This window comes from Musa acuminata, chromosome BXJ2-6 (assembly GCF_036884655.1).
Source record: "Musa acuminata AAA Group cultivar baxijiao chromosome BXJ2-6, Cavendish_Baxijiao_AAA, whole genome shotgun sequence".
Classification (NCBI taxonomy): Eukaryota; Viridiplantae; Streptophyta; class Magnoliopsida; order Zingiberales; family Musaceae; genus Musa; species Musa acuminata.
In genome coordinates, this window is record NC_088343.1 from 4,875,459 (window position 1) to 4,897,569 (window position 22,111).

At 40.2% G+C, this 22,111-nt stretch overlaps 4 protein-coding genes across 6 annotated transcripts; 3 read left to right on the top strand and 1 right to left on the bottom strand.

The window, feature by feature from the left end:
• Nucleotides 1–1,972: 1,972 nt before the first annotated feature.
• On the top strand, nucleotides 1,973–11,096 carry LOC103986945 (uncharacterized). Its single transcript, XM_065111644.1, has 20 exons — nucleotides 1,973–3,430; nucleotides 3,587–3,790; nucleotides 4,629–4,733; nucleotides 4,838–4,903; nucleotides 4,996–5,160; nucleotides 6,066–6,140; nucleotides 6,223–6,377; nucleotides 6,535–6,670; nucleotides 6,748–6,817; nucleotides 6,897–7,024; nucleotides 7,123–7,179; nucleotides 8,004–8,189; nucleotides 8,304–8,396; nucleotides 8,991–9,076; nucleotides 9,166–9,232; nucleotides 9,368–9,434; nucleotides 9,529–9,665; nucleotides 10,320–10,411; nucleotides 10,494–10,560; nucleotides 10,696–11,096. The coding sequence occupies exons 1-20, from the start codon at nucleotides 2,171–2,173 to the stop codon at nucleotides 10,858–10,860; spliced, it is 3,381 nt and encodes a 1,126-aa protein (XP_064967716.1). The 5' UTR covers nucleotides 1,973–2,170; the 3' UTR covers nucleotides 10,861–11,096.
• An 843-nt stretch (nucleotides 11,097–11,939) lies between these two features.
• LOC135614356 (mavicyanin-like) lies at nucleotides 11,940–13,331 on the top strand. Its single transcript, XM_065111647.1, has 2 exons — nucleotides 11,940–12,191; nucleotides 12,603–13,331. The coding sequence occupies exons 1-2, from the start codon at nucleotides 12,023–12,025 to the stop codon at nucleotides 12,998–13,000; spliced, it is 567 nt and encodes a 188-aa protein (XP_064967719.1). The 5' UTR covers nucleotides 11,940–12,022; the 3' UTR covers nucleotides 13,001–13,331.
• Nucleotides 13,332–14,427: 1,096 nt separating this feature from the next.
• On the top strand, nucleotides 14,428–18,424 carry LOC135614357 (uncharacterized). 3 transcript variants are annotated; one of them, XR_010487500.1, is made up of 4 exons: nucleotides 14,428–15,080; nucleotides 17,760–17,772; nucleotides 17,879–17,933; nucleotides 18,208–18,424. XR_010487500.1 is itself a non-coding variant. In XM_065111648.1 (2 exons), exon 1 carries the CDS (start codon nucleotides 14,565–14,567, stop codon nucleotides 15,078–15,080), a length of 516 nt encoding a protein of 171 aa, XP_064967720.1. In that variant the 5' UTR covers nucleotides 14,444–14,564; the 3' UTR covers nucleotides 18,208–18,424. The 3 variants fall into 3 exon arrangements, 1 of the variants encoding a protein (XP_064967720.1); XR_010487499.1 differs by having other exon boundaries at nucleotides 17,760–17,933; XM_065111648.1 differs by lacking the exons at nucleotides 17,760–17,772; nucleotides 17,879–17,933 and having other exon boundaries at nucleotides 14,444–15,080.
• Nucleotides 18,425–18,631: 207 nt separating this feature from the next.
• On the bottom strand, nucleotides 18,632–20,558 carry LOC135614355 (probable prolyl 4-hydroxylase 6). The gene is made up of 7 exons (XM_065111646.1): nucleotides 20,344–20,558; nucleotides 20,204–20,261; nucleotides 20,016–20,120; nucleotides 19,635–19,692; nucleotides 19,370–19,545; nucleotides 19,229–19,289; nucleotides 18,632–19,128 (listed from the first exon to the last, which is right to left on the bottom strand). Exons 1-7 carry the CDS (start codon nucleotides 20,484–20,486, stop codon nucleotides 18,821–18,823), a joined length of 909 nt encoding a protein of 302 aa, XP_064967718.1. The 5' UTR covers nucleotides 20,487–20,558; the 3' UTR covers nucleotides 18,632–18,820.
• Nucleotides 20,559–22,111: the final 1,553 nt, after the last annotated feature.

The following is a 22,111-nucleotide window of genomic DNA, read 5'->3' on the forward strand; positions in this document are numbered from 1 at the left end:
AATTATCTTCAGATGCTTAATCAGGAAGATAGATACAGCTTATCTTATACTCACTAATTATGTGTCGAAGGAAACATATTGCGTCCAATCAATTCCATGACCACTTACTTTAAGAGAGTTCTTCTATTCCCTTTCATGCCATATTTATATTTGAACATTAATTTTTTTTACTCAATCTTTTGGTAAGTGAGTTTAATATATTTTAGGTGTCAAAAAATTCATTGGATTAGATTTTGATAAACGAACATTAGATTAATATTTTAGATGATAAAAATTTATCGAATAAGATTTTAAACTCTTAATCCTTTGTAAATATGGGTTTGATACCACCGAAGCAATGATTTAGACGTAAAAATAATTTTGTATTAAAATTTCTTATACAAGAGTTGGTTTAACCCTCAAACTTTAGAATAGTCTCCTCTTAGAGGAGACTATTTCCGATACCAATCTAATGTTGTTTATTTCCGATAAACATGTTTATTTCCTCTTAGAATAAACTCACGTTTATTTCCGATACCAATCTAATGATGAAGATGGTTCCAAACTAGATTTGGTTCTATCAGGGCAATCAATCAATATTGACATTAACGAGCGTCCTATCACATCATTACATTTGTTGATGTATCATCAAAACATTTAAATACATTGCATGAGATTGAGGTTAATTTAGTATTGGGTTCTCACTCACATAATATCCTCCTCTAATAAAAGGTATGATTGTTTCTTGATTTAGCCGCATTGTAATGATTCCAATTCATCATGGTTTTTTTCTTATTTGGACCTAAATACAAGTCTAACTAATCACATTAAATATAAGTCTAATTTTCTTTCTTTTTTTTTCTTCTTATTTGGCTACAAACACAACTCAATTTAATCAATATTTGGCTATGGCTTCACTCAAGCCACATCAACTATTTATCATAATGATTTTAGGTATTTTATTCTAAAAATTCTTCAATATTAGATTTTAACCGTAGGTATTCATCTTTCATTGATTTGATAAAATTATCCCTCACCTCCACTAGTAATCTTCAAGTGTTGTCACCTTCGTCACTCCATTCTCTCATCATGAGTAGGATCGCCCTCTTCTTTATTGTTTTCGACAAAAGCTCATGAGCAGAGTCAAAAGCCTTCCATCTTCGATCGTAAGAAAGAGGGAGCGATAGAGGGCAATGCATGCTCTCCGTCTTCGATTGTAAGGAAGGGAGAGCTACAGCCACAATGGTTACAACCTTATTGAAAGAGGTAGGCAACAAGGGTGCTAGCGATAAGCGACAAGAACACTAGTAGCAGAGATAATACAAGCGATGATGAAAGAGAAGAAAGAATGAAGGATAATAGCGATGTCATAGGAGAAGAGGGTGACAAAGGCGATGGTGGTTGACGACGAAAGTGATGACAACGACGTCAATTAAAAATTGTTAGTAAAGACCAATGATATTTTTATCAAATCGACAAAAGAGAGATACTTTCGGGGAAAATCCGTTCCGGAGGGCAGTAAAAGTTTAATATTAAAATAAATAAGATAAAATAATCAATAATTTTAGTATAATTTAATATTTGAATGATGTAATATCTCCGTTCCTTTTTCATGTACCACTTCACAGTCTAATCCGGGAAAGCAAGTTGCCTGAGGACGCCTACATAAGGAAAGTAATCAAAGGTCTTTCTAGAATCCTCTTCTCCATTTTTATTTTATTTTATTTTATATATTAGCCACCCGTAATAACGAAAATAAATATTATACGCTACGAGTGGAACGAATGGGAACGGGCGATTGGGATCACAAAGTTGCGAGGAGATGAAGGAATCCGAACGGTCCATTACTAACTAAGGACACGTCACCCACATACCATTTGTATTCTTGGTGGGGTTCTCTTCCAAACCCAAACCAACGGAAGTCTCCCGCATTCCTCCATCAACAGTTGCCGCCAATCCGGCGCGCCCCCAACCCCAGCATCGGACCTTTCGTCAACTCATCCCCCCTCCTCGCATCCCCCCCTTTGCATATTTGCACCCCTTCCAAACCCGAACAATAAAACCCCTCCCGATCCCCCGATCCATCCAACAACCGCAATCCCCCCCGCCAGCGACAGGGAGTGTCGGATACAGCCTCCCATCTGCTCGCTCCCGTCTTCCCCATCGAGGAGCGGGAGGAGGAGAAGAAGAAATGGATCCGCAACAGCAGCAGCAGCAGGTGGCGGCGATCCTCGGGCCGGACGCGGCGCCCTTCGAATCGCTCGTGTCGCAGCTGATGTCGTCGTCGAACGAGCAGCGCTCCCACGCCGAGTCGCTCTTCAACCTCTGTCGTGACCTTCATCCGGACGCCCTTGCTCACAAGCTGGCCTCCCTCCTCCACTCCTCCCCCGCCTTCGACCTCCGCGCCATGTCAGCTCTCCTCCTACGCAAGCTCCTCACCTACCGCGTTGGTTCATTCGCCTCCGACGCCGACCTTTCCTACCTCTGGCCCCGCCTCTCCCCCTCCTCCCAGGCCTCGCTCAAGTCTCTCCTCCTCTCTGCTCTTCACCTCGAGACGGACCGCTCCGTCTCCAGGAAGCTGTCCGACGCCATCTCCGTTCTTGCTTCCTCCCTCCTACCCGACTCTGCCTGGCCCGAACTCCTTCCTTTCCTTTTCCATGCCGTCTCGGCGCCCGATTCCCCCCGCTTCCATGAGTCCGCTCTCCTCATCTTCTCCCAGCTTGCCTTCTACCTGGCCGACGATACGTCCTTTGTCGGGCATCATTTGTCCGCCCTCCACTCCATCCTTCTCGCTTCCCTCTCCCATCCGTCCTCAAGCGACGTACGCATCGCCGCGCTGTCGACGTCGGTCAACCTTATAATGGCGCTCGAATCGGCTTCCGACCGTGATCGACTGGCCGACCTCCTTTCTGCTATGATGCGGACGCTGACTGAGTCGCTCAATTCTAGCCAGGAGGCCACAGCCCAGGAGGCGCTCGAGCTGCTCATCGAGCTCGCCGGTGTTGAGCCACGCTTTATCCGCCACCAGCTTGCTGATGTGGTTGGTGCCATGCTGCAGATTGCTGAGGCTGATGGACTTGAGGAGGGCACGCGCCACCTCGCAATTGAGTTTCTTGTCACGCTTGCTGAGGCGAGGGAACGCGCTCCTGGGATGATGCGGAAACTTCCTCAGTTCGTGGGAAGGCTCTTTGCGGTCCTTATGAGGATGTTGCTTGATATCGAGGATGATCCTGCATGGCACACTGCTGAGATTATTGATGAAAATGCAGGGGAGACTAGCAATTATGGCATGGCCCAGGAGTGCCTCGACCGGATTTCGGTTGCCATGGGGGGAAACACCATTGTTCCCATTGCATCCGAGTTGCTTCCGGCTTACCTAGCAGCACCAGAGTGGCAGAGGCACCATGCTGCTCTCATCACTCTTGCCCAGATTGCAGAAGGTTGCTCAAAGGTACGGTTTGTTGATCTGGATCATTCTTTTCTAAAGTTAGGATATATACATATTCTCATAAAAGAGTGTCACCTGGTTGAACTGACTAACATTTTTCTCAAGAAACAAACAACTTTTGCTTGGTTTGACTCCATTTGGTGTTCTTACTACAAGTAGGTGATGACTAAGAACCTGGAGCAAGTGGTGAATATGGCTCTGAATTCATTCCAACACCCACATCCTCGTGTTCGTTGGGCTGCAGTTAATGCTGTAGGGCAGCTGTCAACAGATTTGGGTCCAGATTTGCAGGTCCAGTATCATCAAAGGGTGCTTCCTGCATTGGCATCAGCTATGGATGATTTCCAAAATCCCCGTGTACTGGCAAGTCGATTAGCTAGTTAACATGTCGTGGTTTCTTTACAACATGTGCAACAACTGTCGAGTTGGAACACATTTCTCTGTTAAATGAAATTAAATCATGATTAAAATTTCTATGATTTAAATGTTTTTAACTTTTTACCTGAGGTTTACTAATCTGGTGTCTCATGATTTGGGTCGTAAGCATACAACAATCTTCTAAAATTTAATGCTAAACATTTAGTTTAGTTGCATCAATAATCAGAATAATAAGATACATGTAAAAGAGGGATCTTGGCGGCAATACAGTAGCCAAATTTTTAGTTCTACTTTAATTTACCATGCCACTTTACAATGTATATGGAGTCACATTTTAATATTATGAAAAGCTACTTTGTTGATGAGAGTGACATGCTAGACTGTAACTTGAAATGTGAGTGCATGGTTCCTCAGAAGCAAACTACGTGGAACAGAGCTTGGGCATCTGTGATTGGATCATGCTTATTAAATGCAATTGTTGTCATGCTAATTACCAACTAATGCTGTATGCAGTGCCATATCAACTGGTGTTTGTATTTATATGGACAATTTCTATGACACGTTGATGCCACCAATCACTTTATTACTTGCAATATGGAAAATTTTGGGTTGTTTATGGATGAAGATAAAAATTACACCACGTGGCCTGGCCCTTGAGATTTGAAGGTAGAATTAGTTGGTCTCCTATTTTGAGTTGTGGAAGCATCAAATTCCTTAGGATACTTAACATATTAGATAAATATGTAATCTTGCTAAATCATTAGCTATATAGTTAGTTGGGTCATTTCTTTCTCCGGGTGCTAAATTTTCTATACTTGTACAGGCCCATGCTGGTTCAGCAGTTTTGAACTTTTGTGAAAACTGCACTCCAGATATTTTGCCACCTTATTTAGATGGGATTGTTGGCAAATTACTTGTGTTGCTCCAGGTATATACCAAGTATACTATCTTGTTTTTGACACTGCTCTTGTGTTTTCTCCACTTGGTCATTATTGTTGGAGATGAGTTGTACATGAAAATGTCTCTATTCAGAATGGAAAGCAGATGGTGCAAGAAGGAGCTTTGACTGCTCTAGCCTCAGTAGCAGATTTATCACAGGTTCTTGTTTAATCATTTTTTCTTAGATTGTTAATTCTTCATGTTACTATGACTGGTATATATTTAAATTTGTATGCACATATCAATTGCAGGAAAACTTCCAAAAGTACTATGATGCAGTTATGACTTACCTCAAAGTTATTTTGGTTAATGCTACTGACAAGTCCAATCGCATGCTTCGTGCCAAATCCATGGAGTGCATAAGTTTGGTTGGAATGGCTGTCGGCAAGGAGAAGTTCAAGAATGATGCTAAACAGGCAATAATATTATTTTCCTTCACTCTAAAGTTGTGTATATTTATTCGTTGTTCACTCTTAAAATTATCCACTTAGTATTGGACTGGTTGATGTTTTCAGAATGAGGCTTTTTGGTTATTTGTTATTTTTCTTTTAGGTTTGTAAATTTTTATTCATTTTGGTTGTCTCTAGTTGAATTGGAGTTTCTTTGAAGAAGCTTTCTTCATCTTCTTTGGGAGGTTGCAGCATGTTAGAAGCAGATAAATCTTCATAATCTATTCCTTTTTGTCTAGAAAGTTAACATTTAATAAATAAAGTCTAATAATGGCTATTTGAGTTTCTATACCTTTTTGTCGAAAGACAATCACTGAAAGCATCTAGATTCTACCTTGTGGTAAATTCTGCATCATAGATTTTGGAATTTGCAGTAAACGACTAGTTCTTTACCATCTCTGTTCTTGTATACTTATGCAAGTTTTGTCTTCAGTTGATTTTTTTTCTTATTCTCATTTGTTCCTGAAACAGAAGCAAAACATCTGGCTAGTTAAAACTATTTTTGTTTCTTCTGCTTCTTTTATGCATAATTTTTGTTTGTTCAAAATTAGTTGTTTATGAATTTCAAGTATTGTTTTCCAGAATGTGAGACTACAGAGAGGATTCGGTAATTTTGTTTTCTCTCTGTCAGCAACAGAAAAAAATAAATGAACTGGAAATTGATGAGAAAATTTACTTAAAACGTTATCTAATTGGCATGTAATATCAGTAGTCATAGGTGAAAACAAATTTGATGTGCCTCATAAAACAATCATATTCTTTCTTTTCTCATGGCAACCAAATAGATCTATTGGGATAGTGACTGTGTGTATGCGTTTTTCTTGTCTTAAACATGAAGAGACATGGAAAGCTTATGAATCTAGCTTTTGTAGGTAATGGAAGTGCTGATGACCCTGCAAGGATCACAGATGGAGACCGATGACCCAACAACAATCTACATGCTACAGGTACATTTGATCTCTTGTAGCTTAATGCATGATATAGCAGCATAAGTCAACAACACATTTAATTTCTATGTTTTGCATGTAGGCATGGGCCAGATTTTGCAAGTGCTTAGGACAAGATTTTCTACCATACATGAGTGTTGTTATGCCCCCACTGCTTCAGTCTGCTCAGTTGAAACCAGATGTAACAATTACCTCTGTAGATTCAGATGATGATATAGAAGATTCAGATGATGAAAGGTTTGTATCAATGACCATTACATATAGTTCACTAGGCACTTTTTACTGGTAATCCTGGTGTGCTATACCATAGGACTTGGTACATTTTTTGGAATACATGATGAGGAACACGTAGTTCCATGCAATTGGTATGCTTAGTTGTATTGTTCTGGTGCAGCATTGAAACCATCACTCTTGGAGATAAACGGATAGGTATCCGGACTAGCGTGTTGGAGGAGAAAGCCACTGCTTGTAACATGCTTTGTTGCTATGCTGATGAGCTCAAGGAGGGATTCTATCCTTGGATCGATCAGGTTGGTTATGATTACTATCATAATCTAGAAAAGAATACATCAAATGACTAATCAGTTATAATGCAACCTGAGTGCAGGTTGCTCCTATTTTGGTACCCCTTTTGAAATTTTATTTTCATGAAGAAGTTCGGAGGGCTGCTGTGTCAGGTAATATTATATTTATTACTTTATGCTTTAGTAAAATAAAAAATATCCTAAGATTCCTATGTTTTCCTTCTTTCACTAGCCATGCCAGATTTACTTCGTTCAGCAAAGCTAGCTATTGAAAAGGGGGTAGCTCAAGGTCGGGATAAATCATATGTGAAGAAATTATCAGATTATATAATTCCAGCTTTGTTGGAAGCATTGCAGAAGGTCAGCTTAAATGTGTGCCCTAGTATAGTAGTATTGTATTTTATTATGTCTCATGAGGTATACTATTGATCTTTTCACTTGAAATCATCTGTCTGTAGGAACCTGAAACCGAAATATGTGCAAGCATGTTGGATTCCTTGAATGAGTGCATGCAGGTATGTCTTTTTTCCTAGAGTTATGTATTTAGTTTGCCCACATTTTTAATACTTTGTATAGATTCATCATGATACAAGTCAATATCATTGCATGTCAACCGACGTCTTGCACATGAAGCACAAAGTTGTCTCTTTGATTTAGTGACACTAAGATATATGCTGAAACGTTTTAGATCTGCAGCTCATCTAGTAACACCAAACATCGAAACCTTATTTCATTTATGTAGAAGACTCAGCAAAGAAGAATGAAGGAAAGATTGCTTTTGGTCCTGTCAGAATAAAAGGGTGTACCTAGTGCATAAGGTCCCCGCATAGGCAGGTCCATGGACGGTCAACATACGCAGCATTGCCTCTAAATATAAATAGGTTTTTCCATGACTTGAACTTTGGTTTGTCACGTCGTGGAGGAGCAATCTTACCATTGATCCTACCAAAATACATAATTATTTTCAAAGCATAATGCAGGTCAAGTAATTATTGCTTTTGTGTTCCAATTTATGGTTTTGTTTTGTTTTTTTTTCTACAGATGAATTATTTATCTACACGGCAAAAAAAAAAGTCAATTCCCCTTCTTCTGTAGCCATTGTTCTTGTTTTAATAAACAAAATTTTGGCCATTGCCTTTTGGATTTTGTCTTATGAACGAAAGAATTTGTTCATCCTTCGGATCCTATTTTTGTCTTGCCTATGGAAGTTCACATAAAAGAATGGGAATAAATTTATTATCATTATAAAGTCCCTCCTGTTTTTAAAACCTATCCTGCATTTTTTTCTGAAAAGAACCACCAAAATAGCTTTTGGGTTTATCACGTTTATGTCATACAGCTTGCTGGAGCACATCTTATTGAAGGCCACATCAAAATGATGGTTGATCAAATCAAGCATGTAATGACAGCTAGTGTAGCCAGGAAAAAGGAAATGGCAGAGCGAGCAAAGGAGGAGGATTTTGATGATGAGGAAGGAGAAATGCTTAAAGAAGAGACTGAAGAAGAAGAAGAAGTTTTTGATAGGGTTTGAACTCAGTGAAAGATATTCAGTTGCAGGATTATTCACAAATTTTCTTATTTAAAAATGTTATTTTGATGCCAAACTTCAACTTTATTTGCTGTCATTATTTTAATCCAGGTTGGTGATTGCCTGAGCACCTTGATAAAATACTACAAGGCTTCATTCCTTCCATTTTTTGATGAACTATCAATATATATAACACCAATGTTGGTAAGTCCTCTTTATGTCATATTAAGATTTGTCAATGGCACAGTCAATCTTGCGAAAATTTCCATTTTATATACTTTTTTCTGTCATGGCCTAGCTTTGCTCAAGCTTCTTTCACTAAACAAATATCGGGGCCATTTGTGCTATATGTTTTTGCTTATCTGCATCCAATAATTTTCTTAACTAATTTGAGAATAGAGACCTTGAAATCCCAACTCAGCTACCTCACCAGTTATTCTAGCAGCCATCATTCAATTAGACCAAGTAAACCAATTTTCAGAAATTCTGAATTAGCATATATAGTTACTTATGTACTAATCTCAACCCCAGTTTTTTGTTTTTTGTTTTTCATCAAAATTCGGTAACGTATCCATTTGGTCATAACTCATAAGTCTAGATACTTATTTGCAGATCTCTTCAGATGTTATTGGATCATCTTCTTGACATTCAATATGCTTTCTTATATTGGGTATTCAATATATCTCTTTTCTTTTCTTGTATGCTAAAGTGTAGAAGCTCCTTTGATCATTAGAAAAAGCAAAGTCCTGCTCCCAACTTCTTCAAACATAATTTATGTAAGTGGTTTTTAATGTCCAGGGAAAGGATAAAACAGCTGGGGAGAGAAGGATTGCCATTTGCATTTTTGATGATGTTGCAGAGCATTGCCAAGGAACAGCTCTCAAGTATATCTTTTTCTGTATATTTTTACTAATATTTGGGTATCTTTTAGTCCAATTTCCTCTTTAACATATTTAATTTTTTTTAATGACAGATACTATGAAACCTATCTTCCTTTCCTACTAGAAGCCTGCAATGATGAAGATGCAGATGTCAGACAGGTTCACATCCATTCTCTGTCCATCCTCGACCTTACCTAAAACAGATGCAGAATTTCAATATGAACATGCATAATTGCATTATTGCATATTCACGAATTTGTCATGTTTTGAATACTATGACTAATTTAATTTCAGGCTGCTGTTTATGGAGTTGGTGTTTGTGCCGAATTTGGTGGTTCTGTATTTGGCCCACTTGTTGGAGGTATATCATATTTAATTGTATGAATGACATTTCTGCCGTTCTTTTTCCTCATGTCAATTATTATCTTGTATGACATTTCACTTCTGTTTTTCAGAGGCTCTCTCAAAGTTAAATGATGTGGTTAGACATCCTGATGCTCTGCAGTCAGATAACATAATGGCATATGACAATGCTGTTTCAGCTTTAGGCAAAATATGCCAATTCCATCGAGACAGTATCGATGCAGCTCAGGTAGTTGACATTTCTTTCTCTTTTATTATACTCTCTCCCTCTCTGTCTCTCACGTGCTAATGTAAGCAAAATAATTGTTACACATATAGACGTTAATTTGACAATAGTGTTAGATGTACCTCTTGCTGGTGGTTGTCTTGTCAATTATGGTTTATATTTTCAATCAGAACCTGACGGCTGATTTTTTGTTGCTTTCAATTCATTGGAAAGCCTGTGTTCAAACATGATAGGAATTTGTTACGTAGGTGAGTGATAACTTAGAGATGCCAGGAAAGGCAGGGAAAGTCTAAAGAAGATCTGGTTGTAAACAATAGTATCATCATTTGGATTATCTACTTAAATTACCCTCAGCATGATTCACATAGCTGATGTAAAGTAGTAGGTAATTGCTTCTCACAGAGGGGATTCTTTGTCTTGATTCAAGAGCCCATTTCCTGAAGGATGAATGTCCATTATTATAGATATTACTATTGTTATTTCCTTTCCATTATTATAGGTCTTCCATTACAGCATATGTTACTGATGATAGAGGTTTGACAAGTCTTTTCAACCTCCGGAGCATCACTTGCTCTATGCTTCGAATGCAGTTTGTTTGCTGTGCTTATTTTGTTGATTTTATTTTTCAAAGTATTGAACCCTGCAGATATTTGACAGGTTTTACCTGCTTGGTTAAGCTGCTTGCCCGTGAGAGGTGATTTAATTGAAGCCAAAATTGTACATGATCAGCTTTGTTCCATGCTTGAAAAGTAATTCAAATCTTGATTTTTGTGCCTTTATATATATTTTTTTGTTTGGATAAATTTAAAATTTTGAACCATGTGCTCACAGGTCAGATAGGGAACTTTTAGGCCCGAATAATCAGCATCTTCCAAAAATAATTACAGTGTTGGCTGAGGTAATTGTTTAACTCATCTATTTGTGAGATGTGTCTTATCTTATTTGAATGTTTTCAGAATGAATCTCTAGTTTGGCAAAGCCTAGTTGACCAAGTTGATCATGGAGCTGTTTTTTTTTTTTTTCTTCGTTCCAGGTTTTATGTGCAGGCAATGATCTTGCTACAGAACAAACTGTTATCAGAATGATCAATCTTTTGAGGCAATTGCAACAGACGATTCCACCATCCGTTCTTGCCTCAACTTGGTCTACTTTGCAGCCTCAGCAGCAGCTTGCACTGCAATCCATGTTGTCCTCATAGTTTTACATTTTCCTCTTCTTTTTTTCCCCATCTGTTGGTGTCATTCCGAAACCCCTCTGCTTTTGTGATTGGTTTGTCTTCTAGAAATAACTTTTTATTACCATTATTTTGTGTATTTATTTGAGTTGGGTAATGAATCAGTGTGTCGTCGAGTGAGGTTGTTTTCACCAATAGGAATTTGCAATTTTGGTTCAAAGTGCTTAAATTCAACTGTGATGCATATTTTGTCATGTACACTTGTGATTGGTTACAATAACATGGCTTTTGAGTTTTGCAAACTGTATAAATAACATGAAATTTTTACAATTCATGAGGATGAAGCATACTCTAATGAACATATGCCTAATAGACTTGTATTTAATGCTACTCGATTACATTATGATCCATGTTGAAGTTGGTACAGATATTTGTAACCGTAAATTGGACTTGCGTCAATAAAGTATGAAACGCCACCAACATTTAATGTTGATAGCTATGTGGGACGAGATTAGATGTCACCTTTCAATAGTCCCTTTGGGTTCGGAGAGGACGGCAAGTATCCGATTTAGATTGGGAGTTCCGAATGCCATTAGTCGGTGCGTTCCACCAACGAAGCCACATGGCACGGTCGGATTAGTCTCCGGTGTAACTCATCACACAAATGGTAGCTTAAGAATTAATTACCTTAAAGGAATGACTTGACTTCTTTTTCATGTGCTATAGCGAGACGATGCGTCTGCCCCAAGTACGTCGGTGATGAGGTCATTCGTTGTCAACAAGCAGCAAATCTTGCACGATGAGCAACACAAAACGGGCGTGTCGTTGCCCCTCTCTGTCTCGGGTCCACTTCGAGCCTTACGCCTCACGCCAATTGTGGTTCATCGATGCTCGACACCCGAACCCGATTCGAGTCGAATCGAATCATCACTCGGCAATCAAGTCACGTAAAGGTCACGGCACGGATGGTGCAATCATCGTCCGTCCAAATCCAACGGTTCTTCTTGCCTTGCTGTCTCTAAGGAGCGAGGGGGGCATTACGGGCATGTGGGACGTCGGGTATTACTGAACGCTTTCTATAAGTGCTGCGCCACCGCGGGCGAGAGGAGAGTGGAAAGATAATTCGAGCCCCGTCTCCCTTCCCTACCGACTCATCTTCTCTTCTGCTGCTGCTGCTGCTTCGGCCATGGCGATGTCCGACATCTTGGTGCTGCTCGTGGTCGCCGCCGCTGGGGTGGGGCTGTCACAGGCCGTCGTTTACAAGGTCGGAGATGCGGTGGGGTGGACCACCATGGGGAGTCCCAACTACACCGCCTGGGCCATCTCCAAGACGTTCCACAAGGGAGACACCGTAGGCGAGTTTCTTCCGTGACCTCTCCATTCTTTGACGTGCTTTGTCTTCTCCAAGAGATTAAAATTGCTGCAGGGATTAGATGATGGTTTTCGTTTCTTTTTCTTTTTCTTTTCTTCTCCAAAGCCAACACTTCGCTTGAATGGTTTCAGAAGAGGATGTGTCGCTGTTTTCGACTCATTTAATGTTACGAAAAACCGATCAATGTCGGAATTGATTGCGGTCAAAGATTTATGACTCGGACGGTTGACCAAGGTTAAGGTCATGGCGTTTCTGATGTTAGCTTGAATGCATGGCTGCCACTTGTCCGGACGGCGAACTCGAAGCTTTCTGGTGGCAGCGATCACGTTTCATCCGTGGATGTTGTTGATGCATATCCTAATCTTAATGCGTGCGTTGGCTTTTGCATTGGCAGTGTTCGAGTACAACAACACCTACCACAATGTGCTGGAGGTGAGGAGGGAGAACTACAAGGCGTGCAACGCCGCGTCGCCCATCGCCACCTACACCTCCGGCAACGACTCCATCAAGCTGAAGCGCCACGGCCACCACTTCTTCATATGCGGCAAGCCCGGCCACTGCGAAGCCGGCCAGAAGGTGGACATCAGGATCCCCAAGCCCACGTCCTCTGCTGCCCCTTCCGGCTCTCCCGCCGCATCCCCTCGTCCCGCCACTGGCGGCAAGGGGGACGTCTCCAGTCCCGTGGCCTCCCCTGGGCCCAGTGGCGCTGCTACAGCTGCGCCGGGGGGTCTTGTTTTTGCTCTGACGCTGCTTCACCTTGCTGCTCTCGCTGGTGGCCTCCTTCCGCAGTAGTTATGGCAGGGGGGCAGTGCCTTTGAGATGATGTTTCTGAACATGATCTCAATTGTTCTCTTGCGGTTGTAGTCGATGAACATTCATGCTCCATTTTGGGTGGCTTTGATATTGAATAAAAGGATACTTTTTTGTTATAATTTATCGGGTAATTGTTTTTTTTTTATCATATTCTATTTTTTTTTTAAATATCAAATTGATCGATCCAATTTTTCTCTTTTTTTTTCAATCAGATCAAGATCATTTTTTTTTTTGACTGAGCTAAAGAGACAAAAAAAAAAAAAAAGAGGTTCAGAACGAAAGAAAAAAAAAAGAATGGAAGTCGAATTGATTTTTTTGAAATATATATATATATATATATATATATATATATATATATATATATATATATATATATACTATTATTATACAATATTTAAGGTGTCTAATATATTGAAAGTATGTATAATTTATTTCTAGAGTCTATCAAAATCCAATATTTAAGGTTTTGTTTTATTGTTCTACCAATCTAAGGGCTCAGGATTTGTAAGCCTATCCATGCATTCATCTCTTTATTTTATTGTATATGTTCGATACAATCGTCAGATGATTAATGCTTGTATCATATCATATCTAATTCGTGTTACAAACAAGAGTAAGAATACTTGATGCAGTTTGAAGTGATATTTTTAATTAGATGGAACTGGAGATTTTACTTAGGTTAATTAGAACATTAATAAAAAAATAAACATATTTAAATTGATATTAATATGATCTAAACTCATCAGCTTGTTATTACCATATAAAATAGCATTAAAAAATCTCTCATTCAATCTTTCCAAAGAAGACCCATTAAGATTAATGTTAAGATATAATACTATATATGATTTTACAATGATAATAAATAACAATTAATTTTTTTAAAAATTATTAATAAATATATCATGGTCAATAATCATAAATATAAGCAAATGAGCATGCTATCAAATTTAAGGTATAAGCATTTCTTTTAATATATCAATTTTATAGCATTACTTATTCTATATTTTTTATATTTTATTTTAAAAAAAATTATTTATTTTAAAAAATTTTATCTATATAGACGATATAAAAAGGACGATCAATAGGTGAATGATCCGAGGAGGACGATCAATGAAGGTAGATGATCGGGTGAAAGATGATGATCGATGAAGGTAGAATGATTATTTTAAAATAATATTATTTAAAAAATTTTAAAATTATAATGCTCTAAAAAAAATTAAATCTGTGTTTTCTTTTTTAAGAATTCGCCCAAATACTAAATCGCTATTTTCTTCCCAATAAATCGCCTTATTTTTTACGCACAACAACAAAGAACGACTATAAAAGAGGTTTCCAAACAAACACGGCAAAGGTGTGAAACAGGTGTCGGTCTCGGCCAAATCCGCAGCCTGTCCCTTTCTCCTCTGCGTCAACACCAGACGATCCCCAGAAAGGCCCTTATACCAATTGAAGTGGAAAACCTCCCCAAGTTATCGACCAAACCACCCTTCCTTCCCTCTTCCAACGTCCCCCACCTTCCCCTTTCCCCATCTAATCCAACACCATGACCGTCTTGTCTTCCTCCTCCTCCCCTTCTTCTGTTCAACTTCTTCTCCTCTTGTTTTCTCTTCTCCTCGCATCCCTCACCGCCCAATCCCCCGGCTCCCCGCCCACCGGCACTACCATCTACGACCTCCTCCCCGAGTACGGCCTCCCGTCGGGCCTCCTCCCCGACACCGTCAAGTCCTTCTCCCTCGCGGAGAACGGGAGCTTCGCCGTCGAGCTCTCCGGCCCCTGCTACATCGACTTCGAATACCTCGTCTACTACGAGCCCAAGATCTCCGGCGTCGTCAAGTACGGCGGCATCGAGGACCTCAAGGGCGTCAAGGTGCGCCGTTTCCTCATCTGGTTCGATGTGGATGCCATCAAGGTCGACCTGCCTCCCTCCGAGTACATCTACTTCCAGGTGGGGTGGATTACCCGCAAGCTCCACGTCGATCAGTTCCAGACGGTGCATTCGTGCAAGGCGACTCAGGGGTTCCTGGAAAGCGCCGAGGAGGTTTTCGATTGGTCGATATAGGTTTGAGCTTTTCATTCCTTTTTATCTCTATTTTTTTGGTCTAATTGGTGTTGAGATTTGGGAATCATTTCTTGTGCTAATCATAATGCGGACTTTAATCGTGCCCTCGTTTGACTTAGTTGTACTTCGCCATGCTTTTGCATTGTTGACTAGTTATTTTTTTGCTTTGTGCTCTTTATATGAAATACTTCGGGGACGAAATTTTATGTGGAGCATGAATTTGCACTCTTTCTGTTCGCATATGCAGAAAATTAGAAAAATCTTATATGAAATTTTTGAACTACGTAATTTGAAGTTTGTAAGTTGATCGAGAATTAATCTTCGCTAATCTTGGTTTGTGATGTCTCTGCTCCAGCGCAGATATAATCTTCTAAGGCACTAAACGAGAGAAAATACAAGTAATAGAACTGAGATCCAAGGTGGTTCTTTCTCTAGGTCACCCTTAAAAGATTGATCTACCACTGACAGAAAAATAAATAAATAAAGAAAGAAAGAAAGAAAGCAATGGGACAAAGCCATCCAATGTCATCTGTTTCTTTTTGCTCTATTTGAGCAACCTTTTACTGGGCTAAACAGAGATGCCCCTTATCGGATAAGCCTGGATGATGCTTATTTCAAGTGGCAGCGCCCTTCCCAAGTAGGAGACTGTCTTAATTTCATGTCCCAGGACATTGAGGATCAATGTTCCACAAGTTTAGGGGTCACTGCTTCAAAATAGGCAAGTTTCTAGCCTCCTCTCTTCCAAGCTGTAGGATACATTTGTAGTCTAGCTAACTAGCTGCAAATTCATTTAATATCAGCCTCTTGTTTTGATGATCATCGAACAGAGTTGTCACCATGTGCTTCCATCATTCGTTCCTGGAACTAAAGGGGCTTGATCCATCAATTTCCAGAGCCAGCCAACCTGCTTGACCTTCTGATTGGCAAACCAACTTTACAGGTGTCCAACCTGGTACATTAAGGGGTTAGCTGCCTTTGCTTGGTGCCTTCGGTCTTTGGTTAAGTCATTATCCTAGTTATCACTTTTATTTATCTCATATTGTTAATTTTTATGTTTTATGTTTCTTTCAATAGTCCCACATTGTTAGTTAGGTAGGTTTGACAGCCTAGAACTAGTATAAATAAAGACCTCCTCCAAGTTTATGAAATTATCAAAAACCAATATCTTCAGGTATTGTAAAGGTTTTCTCCACCATAAAGAGTTGATTTATTTTGTCCTCTCTTATCAGGTCAGTTTACTAGAATCTTTTCTAGTAGTAATTTCCTATTTTTATTTCCGTTATGCGTCATTTTGTCCCTCCACTACTTATGACATTCTTCTGGTACAATCCTTCCTGTGAGAGCGACACCATGATTATCTCATGAGAATAGTGCCACCATTATCCATACGGCAGTAATGTTTATGAGACGGTTACGATAGTAGTGTCGAAGAGGAAGACCTTCAAGAGAAGGTTTTGGAAGAGTCATTGAAGAGGATGCAATGATGAAAATCAGTGATATGATAGAAATTGAAGTATGCATTGAATGTCATGTGAAGCATGTTGCGAGGGGCTCATCACTTGATGAGATTTAAGAGAAATCAGCAGATGAGCCGCAGTTGATCTTATATTATATGTCTTAGTTTGTATGAATGGTTAGATTGAACTGAACTGAATCTGGTCTGGGTCAAAAAGGCTCATTTGTGCTTGGTTGAGCTGGCTCAATTAAAGCCCAGAAGCCCACATGGCTCCATCCTGACCTGGCTTAAATATTGCTTAGCTCCATAGGCCCAAGCCAGTTCAGGCCCATTTTTAAATCCAACCGAGGCAAACAAGTTGTATTTTTCTATGTCCTTTTTAATTGTGTAGGTGTCTCAGCTGACACTACATTGTTTTAGCTTGCATCAACCAAAACCATTGTTTTAGGTGCTCACTAGTTAAAATGACACATTTTTTACTATTGTGTCTTTTAAAGGTTTTTTTTTTTTTCCTTTCTTCTTTATCAGCCAAGGATCACTTACAATTAGGATGATCTTAATTTTGAGGGTTTTCTTGTAGTTTTAGAAACTTCTATATATATTTGGCTGAGCTAAAATGACTCATGCAATTCAACATATTGTTAAAAAAATACAGAAAAATTGGTCCAACTTTGGATTTTTGTGCAACCTTGAGTTTGATGAATTGGACTCTCAATGTCCAGCTAGTACATGGGTAACTCAACTGAGTCACGGAATTTGCTTGCCACGTTTTCTAAAACTGTACCCAACTTGCCTATGTTGACAAGAACTTTTTGCTTTGACTATATCAGGTACTCCGACACTTCGCTTCTTCAAAATTTTTTAAAAGGTAGTATAAAGTGAAGGAAACTGATATTTCCAAAATTTGTGCTTCTTTTTTGTTTGATGAACTCCATTCCATGTGCAGAGGAATGAACCTCCTTGATTCATTTCAGTCTCTGATTCCCAGAATTTTTATTCTTGGTTTGTCCTGGTTTTCTTTTGATGACAAGCATTAGGCACGCATTCTCGTCTACACTTTTGTCTGTCTCCTCAACTAAACATCCAGCTTATTGTTGATCAGAGGATTTACTAGTAGTGGCATATCATTAAGCTGCCTCACTGATGATCATATGAATGTGCTCCTGTAACTGTTCCTCTTACATTGAAGTAATACATCATTTCTGTTCTTTTCACTGGTGCAGTTTTGATCCTAAAGTAAGAGTAGCAAACTCACTTGAAATGTACGACTTTGGTCCATAGACTAAGCATGGAGAAATTTGTCGGATTAGTGATCCTGAGAGTTAACATTGGACTTGTTCAGGGTGACCCATGCCAAATACAGATACTGAGCCATAGAGGGATAGTTGATCCCACGAGTAAGCAATTTTTGCTAGTTGCTCGTATGTCATTTGACAATAAATTTCAGTAACTTTTACCTATTGCCATGATTTGTTTTGTTTCTCTTCCTATTATTTTTTTCAATGTCTTCTGGATGGGGGGAACCAAAGGAAACATCCAAAGGTGTGCAGACACAAAGCACCAGGACATGCATTCTTTGATGTGGATTTAATGCACCCATAAGAATAATCTATTTTGCTGGAATATTAAGCCTGATGTCTTCAATTAATTCTTTCTTTCGCAATTTTGCAGCTCTGTGATATCTCCCAGCCAATGCCATAGATCAAGCTGGAGACCATTGAAAGATACAGTTAGGCAATTCAAGGCAGCCTAGCTAGCGATGTAACTGTCATTTTGGCATCTCTACAACCGTATGAACCTTTGGCATGAAGATATCCTTCCTTATGTCACTTACCTAAGCTTCTTAAGTGGTGGTTCAATCCATCTAAATAACATTACTCTTTCTTTCTTTCTTTCTTTGTAGTAAAATGATTCTCATCATGCTCTCCTCAATTCAAAACAGAGGATTTAACAAGAACTGCGCCTGCTAACTCAGCAGCAGTAGAATATTATGGCATTTAATTCTTCTTATGAAGCATTCGTCAGTTAGAAAAATATGAATGGCTACATAAACATAAAACATTTAAGCTCATATAAGATTGGCATGGAATCTATGTGATGCAATCATATCTTCGTAAAAGCACTTTCAAAAGTTATCATAATAATTTGTTTGAAATATCAGTCTCCTCTCATCCCTCTTGCAAACAAAAAGACTTACTAATCTGCTATCACAACGCTCAAATTCTATGTGCACCTCATTGACTAAGGATAGATCGAGAATAAGTCACTATAATGGACGAATGGCCTACATGTCACATACCATACAACTCTTGCGACAATTCCCAGCAGTCTCATTGTTTCCCATCATGTAGAGGGGATTCTTTTCGCACTCTCCTGCAGCAGCCCATCGAGGACAAAACTCGCTTGCATCCGAGCAATCCCCTCTTGTGCTTGTCCTCTGTGGATCCTCAAAGGACCTGACATGGATCCATTTTGGTGCTGACCACTTCTCGCCTTCTATGACAGGGCAGCTTCCATGTAAACTGGCTGGATCTGTTGTGCCATCGATGTGAAGACTGAAGAAGAGTACAGCATCACCCTTGTGAGGTTTCACTGCAAGCATACAAACCACAAGGTAAAGACACATTTTAAACGTATCATCAGAACATCGAGCTGATCATAAACATTTCAATCAGCATTCTTATTAAAGTACCTGCAAGGCCATTTCTTGCACACTCAGACCAGGTTTCATCTTTATGCTGAGATGAAGCACCCTGAAACAGTCGCATATAACTACGATGTAGAAAATAAAATAAAATAAAATAAAAATTGCAAGAGCTTAAGTTTCTTTTACCTCTGCATTTGGAAAAACAGTCTCCCCACCCTTTTTCACGGTAGAAAGATACATTAGCACTGTAGCATATCGATGTCCTCCTCGTGCTTGATTCTTTGGATCACGAAAATAGTCATAATGAGGTTCATACTTTTGACCATCCTGGTAGCGCAGTACTTGAATGGATTCACCGTTCTCTGCTTTACGGAAAGAGTTGCTGATTACATATAGAAAGGATAAAAAGAAAAATTACATCGAGCAATATACAAATTCCATATGGAATTACCCTCTGGAAGAAAGGTCCATGCCGCAATTCTGCTCTCGATTCTTGCGATTACCTCATCCTTGGTCCCAAGAGAAAGATTATGTTAGACTCCCTATCTTATTCAAATGCAAGCAGCAAACTTTGTGTCACTCGAGCAACAGTAGGTATCAGCATTTAAAGTCTAGTGATCCAATCAAAAGAAAGAGACGGACATATCTTAAAGGAGTCAAATTGAGGGAGGATAGCTTCTGTTTTACTTAAGCTTGGATCATCCACACTAAATAATCTAATAAAATGTAGTAAAAATCTGATTTTTATGAGCCATGGTAATTCTAAGCTTTTAATCGATAGAAATATTCCATGAGCGAGAAGGAAGATGACCAAGAGAGGGAACAAAAGTACCTGGTGCTTCTGGAGGAACATGCCGGAGCTCGTCCGCACGTTGCTCTTGACGCTGTTGCCGGAGCCGTTGTCCGCCACCATCGATCTCGCCATCTTGCTCCTCGCCTGCTCGAATTTGACATGAAAATGAGCGGACATGAACGCAAACTTAGAGCCATGAAGAGGCAAAGACAGGAGGATCTCCCTACCAATTTGATGATGTGATCACATTCCTCGTCAGAAAGAAACCCCTTGTACAGGAAGATCCTGTTCGAGAGCCAACTCTGTTTGAGCTCCAACAACAAATTACTACATGCATCTACACGTATAATCGGTATTAAATGGGCACCTGGGACGCCAAGAGATCTGGGTGACACGTTTGGGGTCGTAGAAGTCGGGCTGGGCGATGCCGATAGGGACGAGGCCGGGGAAGGAAGCGAGGAAGAGAACGGCAGAGGAGAAGAAGAAAGCAAGAGGAGAGGCGTATCCCATCGCGGATGCGGTGGAGGAAGTGTTTGTTCCTTGTTCATCGCTGCGTTATAAAAAGCAAGCGACGTTGGAAGGAGAGTTCGAAGGTTTCATAGGCGCCCACCGTGTGCTTTTTGGTTTTGCGTTTCCTGCGGCTGGAGCTACGGAGACATCTCTCTCTCTCTCTCTCTCTCTCTCTCTTGTTTTTGACCTTCTCTGTACTGCGTGCGAAGGAGATGAAAGCTTCAAATGCTGCGCCCACAGGATTGAGAGTGAGCTGAGGAGTACTCTTCGGAACTACTCGACGTCCTACCTGCCATATGATTGGAGGACATCGGGAGACGCTCACCGCATTCTGATGCGACGACCGGCAGGTGAGACACGTAAGCTATTAGCCTTTAGAGTCAACTCCAGCGTCATCGTTTGAAAGGTGTAACCTGAGGTGCCACGGTCCGGTCCGGTCCGGTCCGACCGGCTTCGTTTGGCCGCGGAACGGCTCTTGGTCGACTCGGATTACATTTCGACCGAATCAATCGTACTGGCTTAGAAATTTTATGCCGGCAGCCCACGATGTCTTGGTCGTCGTGGGCTTAACATTAGGTTAATTATAGATTATCTTCGTATTGGATTGCACAGTTATACTTTTTAGTATTTCTATTTTTAGACTTAAAAAATTTAAATTAAAATCTCTATAGTTATGAAAATAAAATATCTTATTTAATTTCTCCTAATGTCATCGGTTTTATTGGCGGAAGTATAAAAGCAATATACAAAAAGATAATTTTAATATTACAATTACGTTTTCAATGGTGATGAACGACGACACCGTTAGGGGTTGTGATAATTGTGTCGACATCAACATAAATGTAAAGCAGCATCGATGCAGATATAGAGCGACGAAAGGACCACTCGACATCTGCATCGGTACCAACATAGATGTAGAGAGACGAAAGAGCGACGATCTATTGCGAGACTGATGCGACCTTCCTTTGTTGGGCCTGCAACGCGTTTGTCCACCGCACTAACTTCCTCGTGGCTTTGCCACGTCCACTAGATCACTTATGCCTCTTGCCACTCCCTCGACACTAACGGTCGTAACTTTGGAGTACACCTCCGGTTGTCGAAGCGTCGCCCAACTGCCCCTTTCCGCTCTCGCATCTTGCTCTTGGAGGTTGATGGCGAATCACAACATGGCCATGAGGGCCACTTGTAGTGGTAGGGTCATGATTGTTTCTTGGTGTAGTAGGTCAACCACGTGAGCCACTGCTTCCATGCACCATCATCCGCTCCGTAACCCCATCTTTCGTCTCCAACCTTAGATGACGATCGCCACCCTTTCCTTAATCACCTTGTGTGGTCGCTTCATGGTCATTTGTCAAGGATCTGTGGGCTTCTTCACTTGAGGTATTATTGTGGACTCGAAGGTGGAAAGACAAGAGTTAGAGGATGAGGAGGCCATGGAGTACGAAGAGGAGGATACAAGATCAAGATCGTGGGAAGTGCAGAGGGGGTGGACCTACGCCGAAGATGCAACAACCAACATTAAGGGAGTGGTAAGTGGCATAGGTGACCTGATAGACGTGATGAGCCATGAGGAAGTTAGCTCCATGGACGAACGCGTTGTAGGCTCTACAAAGGAAGGCTGTGTT

Excerpts from the sequence above, each read along its gene's own strand:
- LOC135614357 (XM_065111648.1), top strand. The coding sequence starts at position 14,565 with ATGACCGTCTTGTCTTCCTCCTCCTCCCCTTCTTCTGTTCAACTTCTT.
- LOC135614355 (XM_065111646.1), bottom strand. The coding sequence starts at position 20,486 with ATGGGATACGCCTCTCCTCTTGCTTTCTTCTTCTCCTCTGCCGTTCTC. Across the intron at positions 19,546-19,634 it reads ATGGACCTTTCTTCCAGAGG|AGAACGGTGAATCCATTCAA; the intron begins GTAATTCCATAT and ends TCCGTAAAGCAG. Across the intron at positions 19,290-19,369 it reads CTGTTTTTCCAAATGCAGAG|GGTGCTTCATCTCAGCATAA; the intron begins GTAAAAGAAACT and ends CGACTGTTTCAG.
- LOC135614356 (XM_065111647.1), top strand. The coding sequence starts at position 12,023 with ATGGCGATGTCCGACATCTTGGTGCTGCTCGTGGTCGCCGCCGCTGGG. Across the intron at positions 12,192-12,602 it reads CCACAAGGGAGACACCGTAG|TGTTCGAGTACAACAACACC; the intron begins GCGAGTTTCTTC and ends TTGCATTGGCAG.
- LOC103986945 (XM_065111644.1), top strand. The coding sequence starts at position 2,171 with ATGGATCCGCAACAGCAGCAGCAGCAGGTGGCGGCGATCCTCGGGCCG. Across the intron at positions 3,791-4,628 it reads TCCAAAATCCCCGTGTACTG|GCCCATGCTGGTTCAGCAGT; the intron begins GCAAGTCGATTA and ends ATACTTGTACAG. Across the intron at positions 10,561-10,695 it reads TAATTACAGTGTTGGCTGAG|GTTTTATGTGCAGGCAATGA; the intron begins GTAATTGTTTAA and ends TCTTCGTTCCAG.